Below are 8,038 nucleotides of genomic sequence, written 5' to 3' on the forward strand. Positions count from 1 at the left end.
ATAAATATTTGTAGAGCAATTGTAAGTATACATGTACATCTGTTGCATTGTCAGATATATGGCTATTTTATTTTTGTGAAGGGTTCTTGTTGTTACTGTCTCACACTGTTGTACACTTGCTTTGTTAGAACTTGTATCCAGAATACATGATGCACGTGCATATTTGTAAACATTGCAATAATTGCATGATTAGAACAAGTTGATTACACAGCTCCTGCCTGGCTAACCAACCTCTCCTAGCTGCAAACTTTGTAAGACATTTAGTCACTTTACTTTACATGGCGGTTGCATTTATAGCACTACGCAAAAAATGGCACATGTGAAAGCTACCATCATTGCAATCCTGGCATTTAATAGTGTAGAAAAATGCACTTCAGGCACGTGCAATACATTTTAAGCATTAATCAAAAAACGTTTTACACATTATAATTTTTAGTACAAATGGTTTATGCGTTCATGTGCTGTCTATTTGCATTTTATCTCAAAATATTGTCTGCCACATTGACCACTTTTACTGCTACATGTATTGACACTAATAACAGTTTAATTTCAGATTGATGCATGAAAAAAATCGTGCCATTGGTATGTGTATTAAAGTAAACATTTGAATAGGTTCTGTGGTGTAAACTACAGTGGTACCTGCAATGTCAGGCCCTTCTGATGAGAGGACACCTCTCCTTAAAGGACACCTGTATTCCCTTCACCTATTATCATTTGTATGGACTAAAATATGCCTACCATGAAAGGCCACCTGCAATGTGAGGCCACTTTTGGTTGGTCCTTTCATGGCAGGTACCACTGTACTGCAATTACCGTCACTGCTAGTCCTTTCCGTAAGAGGTGCAGATGTTGTCTGCAAAATTAATTTTTCATTTGGATTCACTGGGTACTGACTGGACTTGGGCCATTTGCATGAACTGTTGTTCACTTGTTTTTAGTGTGTCAAATTTCGGTGTATTTGTTTTCTTTACAGATCCGTTTTCTGGGATGCATGTCCACTCTTGGGTTTTAAGCTTCATTTCCCATGTTTAGCTTTCATTTTTCTTCCCATTGGTTCCGTGTTGGCTTTGTATATTGTATGTCATCTTAGCTCAGAGAGATTTGGTAAATGTATCATTCTAAATGAGTTAAATAATTCTGAACTTCTTGACATTCCAGTTGATTGTGTCATATGATGTACAAAGTAAGTCATGGGGAGAAATAATAAATGATGATCTTATTATACATAGCCTGAGTTATTCAATTTTTCAGAGTGGTAAAAGCAGAGCTTTGTACAAATTGTGAACCTGTGGTGCTATTTTTGTCTTTTTCCCCTCCAACTACGGTGTAGTTACATTTACTATAAACACTGTGTAGCTGTTTGATTTTGATTTAGTTAGGTGGATAGTATTAAGCAGGTGTGTACTCAATTTATTTGCTAAAAGAAAATAATGTAATTTATATAGCAGATGGTTATGAAGGTAGTCTCTCTCTCTCTCTCTCTCTCTCTCTCTCTCTCTCTCTCTCTCTCTCTCTCTCTCTCTCTCTCTCTCTTCACCCTGGTTTTCACTTTGAATCATGTATCCTAACATGAAGCCAAGATGCAGACATGAACACAATCTCTTTCTCTCTCTCTCTCTCTCTCTCTCTCTCTCTCTCTCTCTCTCTCTCTCTCTCTCTCTCTCTCTCTCTCTCTCTCTCTCTCTCTTTGAGAAACAGTCTATCTTTATCAGTATCTGTCTCTGTCTCTGTCTCTGTCTCTGTCTCTGTCTCTCTCTCTCTCTCTCTCTCTCTCTCTCTCTCTCTCTCTCTCTCTCTCTCATAGCACACAGTCTAATCCTTAAATGCAGTCTCGTAGAGATCTTTTATTTGCATTCCTCACACCCAGAACATTGTGCATGCCGTGTGAGTTGACGGGCAATTTTATGTTTACCCAGGAGTCTCACGAAGAGGTCCGGGTGGCAAACGGGTCAGGCGGCCCAGAAAAATCACCTGACTCCACTTTTCTAGACTTCTCCGCGTTCGGGTCTGCAAGTGCTGAAGCTACTGCTGAGTCAACAGGGGAGACAACCACATCAACAGGGGAGTCAACTACTGCAGAGAGCAAGTCCACGTCTGAGGCTAATGGTGCTTCTTCCCTGATTGATTTTTGAACAAGTGTGCTGGTTTTGTGATTGATTTTTTACTTCTAAACGAAGTTGTTTTAGTGATTTTTGACTATAGGTGCATTGTATGGAATGGAATTACTATATGTTACACCAAGTATTTATTTACCTTTGTAATCTTGTTTAGGGTTGTGTTACAAATGTATTTGATTATTAGACATCAGAAATTTCTACATTATTTTTTGTAGCAATTGCTCTACTCTTGTGTACTTAGAGAAGTTATATGCTATTTTATTGTGAAACCTGTTTGTCAGTCTGGTTGACAGTCTTTTTTTATTATATTTAGTCAAGTTTTGACTAAATATTTTAACATCGAGGGGGAATCGAAACGAGGGTCGTGGTGTATGTGTGTCTGTCTGTGCGTGTGTGTGTGTGTGTGTGTGTGTAGAGCGATTCAGACTAAACTACTGGACCGATCTTTATGAAATTTGACATGAGAGTTCCTGGGTATGAAATCCCCATACGTTTTTTTCATTTTTTTGATAAATGTCTTTGATGACGTCATATCCGGCTTTTCGTGAAAGTTGAGGCGGCACTGTCACGCCCTCATTTTTCAACCAAATTGGTTGAAATTTTGGTAAAGTAATCTTCGACGAAGCCCGGGGTTCGGTATTGCATTTCAGCTTGGTGGCTTAAAAATTAATTAATGACTTTGGTCATTAAAAATCTAAAAATTGTAAAAAAAAATAAAAATTTATAAAACGATCCAAATTTACGTTTATCTTATTCTCCATCATTTGCTGATTCCAAAAACATATAAATATGTTATATTCGGATTAAAAACAAGCTCTGAAAATTAAATATATAAAAATTATTATCAAAATTAAAGTGTCCAAATCAATTTAAAAACACTTTCATCTTATTCCTTGTCGGTTCCTGATTCCAAAAACATATAGATATGATATGTTTGGATTAAAAACACGCTCAGAAAGTTAAAACAAAGAGAGGTACAGAAAAGCGTGCTATCCTTCTTAGCGCAACTACTACCCCGCTCTTCTTGTCAATTTCACTGCCTATGCCGTGAGCGGTGGACTACGAGTATACGGTCTTGCTGCGTTGCATTGCGTTCAGTTTCATTCTGTGAGTTCGACAGCTACTTGACTAAATATTGTATTTTCGCCTTACGCGACTTGTTGTTTATTTACAAGGGTGGAATGCACCATGAAAACGCTAAAGATTAGACATGGCTGCAAGGTTGTTATTCCTGTTTTGAACAAGTGCAATATAATTATTTCTTTCTTACTTGAACTGAAGCAAGTGAACGTGAAAATGATGAGCGTTTCTCACAAGTCTTTACGGGTGTAAGAAGGAGTGTGTCAAAGATAGTTTTTGGATAGTGTGCAAGTCATGGAAAAATTTTACTTTCAAAATGGGTTGAATATTTTCCATATTGAGCATTAATGTAAGTGAAGAAAACTAATGAACAGTTATTGATAAAAGAAAGAAAGTATTTTGATGAAAATCTTCTTTCCTGCTGGTAACTTATATAATTAAAATTAATTTGGAGGGAAAATTGTTGTGCGATTTCTTATTTCAATCAGTCTTTACCTGAGAGAGAGAATAGAAGAGATTTTGTTGAGTGTGATTGACTCTTTAGCTGCACGTACTGTTTTATTTGCTGTTCCGTTTTCAGCATTTTGGTGCTCTTTTCACCCTCAGCTTTTAGGAAGCAAAGAAGCAATTAACAGTGTGCAAATGGTATCAACAGTACAGTGATATTTTAATAAGTAAAATGAAGCTTCCATAAGCGAAAATTCGTACCGTCTTGTCTCTTTCTTGTATCAGTGAGTACAGTATTCCTTTGTTTTTTGACTAAGTAAAATACAGCAACATGCATGGTGTTTAGCCAACTTTTCAGCAACAAGAGATTGGCCAACAAATAATAAACTAATTTTTCAAGCTTGATGGGAAAATTTAAGTATTGAAAGCAACAGTTGGTTAGTGGTTCTTATTTTTGTTGTGTTTTGAAATGGGATTGTGAGATGTAGTTAAACTAATTAAGTGTGATATAACCCGATGGTGTGTATCGGCAACTTGTGATCCTAAATGCATAACAATAGTGCAGTTTTTTTTATACTGTATATGTCAACAGGTCCTTTCACTCTTTCCTTGCAGTTCTTCTCAAAGACTTGAATCAAGTCTTTTCTAACGTGTGGTTGTTTTGACCTATTTTGGTTTGCTGTTTTGAAAACTTTTTCTCCAATTATATTCTCTTCAATCAAAGACTTATTATTCCCCCCTATCATAATCACTTCAATCAAAGTTGTTTTCGTAACATTCCATACTGTAAGTAATGACACTTTGACTTACAAGAGATGTCCTTTATACACAAAACTTCATTACATTTAATTCATTTCACCTTGTGTTCCCCTACCACACCCCCACCCACCCCTAGATTTCCTAAGTTGCTCACAATATCGTATTGTACAGAGGTTATACTTAGTAGAGATAGATGTAGAATTGCGCAACAAACAAGCACCATGCCAGTTACATATTTAGATTTTTGTAATTGATATGTTCATTTTGGTTTGTAATCCTGATATAATGTTTGTTTTCTTAATGATAGCTTGTATCTTCATGTCAATAGTACTCTCAACTACCATGTGTGTCTGCATTACAGTACAGTTTCTATCATCTTCTTTTTAAAATCATCTTTGTAGGGCAAGTGGCTCTATCCCATCTCCCCCCTTTCTCCGTCGCGATATAACCTTGAACAGTTGAAAACGACGTTAAACACCAAATAAAGAAAGATCTTTGTAGGGCAGAACAAAATTGAAGTCAACTGTTACCAAAGCTCAGAAGTTTGTAACAGTGATAAGGTTTTGAAAAAGATGGTTGTGGTGTGCATTTGTGCCAGTCCATGTCTAATTCCAGATGACTATTTCAGCATTATCTACGTCTTACCTGTATGTTTCTGCCAAAAATGAAAAAAATGGGAATTTGTTTTCAGCTAGAGTAAACAACTGTTCTGTTTTTGTTATAATCGCCTATCACACACACACACACACACACACACACACACACACACACATTTTCACAACATGCACACATACCCACACATGTACATTCTTTGACTCGCCTCAATTTCTGTTTTCTCAGAGTGCTAATTATGTTCTTCTATCGTGTATGGACCGTCTGAAATGTCATGAAAGAGTCCCACCTATTTTGCTCAGAAGCAGCACCACTTTTCGCAGACAATCCAGCCGGTGTTGACTGTAGTAATCTCTGCATCACATATCCTGAGCTACATGAGTTTGATGTGTACTCGTTCATATGTTCATGATTATTGCTAGTTTTATCTGCTTTGAGTATTTAGTCTGTGGATGTAAGCACAGAGCAATGTTTCTTGTAGTTAACATAAATTGAGGCTTATGTTGAATGTATGGCTTTTAACAGCTTACTTAAAGTGTAGATGCAAAGTGCTTTTGAAAGCAGTCAGTATCTCATCATTTCAGTTTCTAACAAAGTTAGCTGGCTTTGTAACATAAATCATTAAATGCAGATTTGTGTCAGAAAACCAAATCATGTGATGCATTGTTCTTTGCTAGATGTAGAAAACCTGTAGCATTATATAGCCATACCTCATTCTGTACACACCCTTTGCATAACCCCCACCCTCATCCTTCACATGCCCTGCCTATTACTTTGTTCTGATTATTATACAACAGGATTTAGTTAATTTACCCTGTGATGGGAAAATGGCAATACAGTGGTACCTGCCATGTGAGGCCCCTCTAATGAGAGGACACTTGTTTAAAGAAAGTGAATCTTCTCTCGTCGCGTTGTCTATCCCTTTTAACCAAAATATACCTGTCATGACAGGCTGTCTGCAGTGTATGGAGCTTAGGCTTTTGGCTGGTCCCAAGGGTGTCATTTCCCGCAGTGGGGCACTGCGGTTATGAAATTAAAAGCCCCTCCTGTTTTTGGAACCGCAGGAGCTTTCTAGTTTGCTGTTAGGTAGATTTTTGGTTCCTCTTTCCTGTCATGCTCTCTTTTTCTTCATGAATTCTTTTCCTTTTTCTGCCTTCTTGCTCATTCACCTGTATTTTTTCCAAAAATCTCTTCTCTTGCCGCTTGTCTCGCGATTCATGTATAGTTTAATCTGTTAGTGTTCTGATGTAAGTCCAGCAGTAGATAGGTTAAGCCTATTTTAACATACTGGAAACTGGTAATCTTCCAGTAGGTATTAATTTAGTTTTACTAAAGCCTGCTGGGACACAAGTAATGGGTTAGTGCATTTGTAAACAGGAATCGCTTGACAAGTGGCCCCCTTCATCCCCCCCTTCCTCGTCCTGATATGGCTCTGCGTAGTCGGCTGGACGTTAAGCAACAAATAAACAAACAAACAAGGGTGTCATTGCAGGTACAACTGTAGCTTACCTCATGTGACAGGGGAGGCTACCGCTCCTTTCACAGCAGACTCTGCACCCGAGTTGTTGGCCTTTAAAAGTCAACACCAGTGGATTGTAGAATTCTGTTTGTGATGGGGTCTGGTGGTTTCCGATTGTCTGTATGTTCATGGAAACCTTCGGGTTTGCATAACAGTTTTTATAGGGCTAAGAAATTAGCCCTAACATTTTCAATCCTGTTTGATTGTACTTCGCTTCCCGAGGTGATCGTAGTGTTTCGGCACACGGTTACATCATATTCACACAGAAAGACAATTTGGAGTGCTTCTGATGGCAATGATTGTTGTGTATTATAACTAGCAGACATTGTTGTTCATCTTATTATGAGGGCATGCCTTGTTTTCAGTACAAACTCTTGAAAAACTTGAGCTGTTGTCATTAATAAACAAATTGCAGTATAATTGATTTGAAGAAAAAAAGCTTTCCAGCTGAAATTGTTTCTTTCCATCCAGTTTATATTGAATTGTTCAAGAAGGGCATGTATCATATGTGAAATGTTAATGTCTCCAAATGCTAAAGAAATATTCACTGGATTGTACAGTCACATGTTTAATTGTGGAATGCAATGAGAGTGTGTACATTGACTCCTTGCTGTGATATTATTTTTGTACTATGGATAGAATGTCCCTGTTTCCTTTGGGAAAATATTTTAGAGCAAGTTTTCTTTTTCGCTCACTAACAATCAAAGTTGGAATTAGAGCTATCTTTTACGTCTGCTTTGACCATTCCTTAGCTGAACCATCTTTTTACGTTCTGGATTTTCAGCAATGCATGTTTTACTTTTGTTCTTTTGAGTGTACTTTAACCCCGCCATGTCAGCAGTATAGTTTTCTTCACTCCAATTTTATGATATTTTCATCCCGGTAATCAGAAAGTCTGTACGATTGAGCATGTTATGAGCAGTCATCTTTGGACAATCTTTGATGAAGTAAATCAGTTGGCTGTGTTAAAACAAAAACAAAACAAAGCAACGAAAGAGACAAAATACACACACGCACAAAAAGGAAATCTGGGAGTGAAAGGGAACCCAATTTATGGATCAACTAGGGCTTTGGCTAGTCTTCGGTGGGATTGAGAAGACAAAAGTTTTTTTTTTTTAAAGGCGTAATAATATTTGTACTGTGAACACTTTACTTTAGAGCTGTTGCAGTTCAAAAGTTTGATTTTGCTTAAATAAATTATTTAGCTTTGTGGGCGAAATGAGATTAAAAAGAAACATGTGATGATTACTAAAGTTGGCTGCTCATAACACTCAGCTGAATATATTTACCTGCGCATAAATTTGTATATGTACAGTAAATGAGTTTGGTTGTGTACCATGTTGCATCGATAAACTGCGCACACATATCACATGAAAATTGTGAGCAATATGAGTGTATTCACTTCCTTTACAAACATTAATCAACACAGAGTATATTTGAAGAGTGTGATTTGATAATGTTTTGTATAACATTAATTAAACGAACTACAAGAAAGTGTGTTTAG

At 37.1% G+C, this 8,038-nt stretch overlaps 1 protein-coding gene across 1 annotated transcript in view; it reads left to right on the plus strand.

Annotated features, from left to right (window-relative positions):
- Positions 1 to 8,031, plus strand: part of LOC138958797 (serine/threonine-protein kinase LMTK1-like) — a 28,645-nt gene extending 20,614 nt beyond the window's left edge. The window contains exon 12 of the mRNA XM_070330089.1: positions 1,917 to 8,031. Coding sequence (XP_070186190.1) covers positions 1,917 to 2,132 — 216 coding nt within the window. The 3' untranslated portion in view covers positions 2,133 to 8,031. The remainder of the gene's footprint in view (positions 1 to 1,916) is intronic.
- Positions 8,032 to 8,038: the final 7 nt, after the last annotated feature.

Source organism: Littorina saxatilis, linkage group LG2 (genome assembly GCF_037325665.1).
Source record: "Littorina saxatilis isolate snail1 linkage group LG2, US_GU_Lsax_2.0, whole genome shotgun sequence".
In the NCBI taxonomy this organism is placed as follows: domain Eukaryota; kingdom Metazoa; phylum Mollusca; class Gastropoda; order Littorinimorpha; family Littorinidae; genus Littorina; species Littorina saxatilis.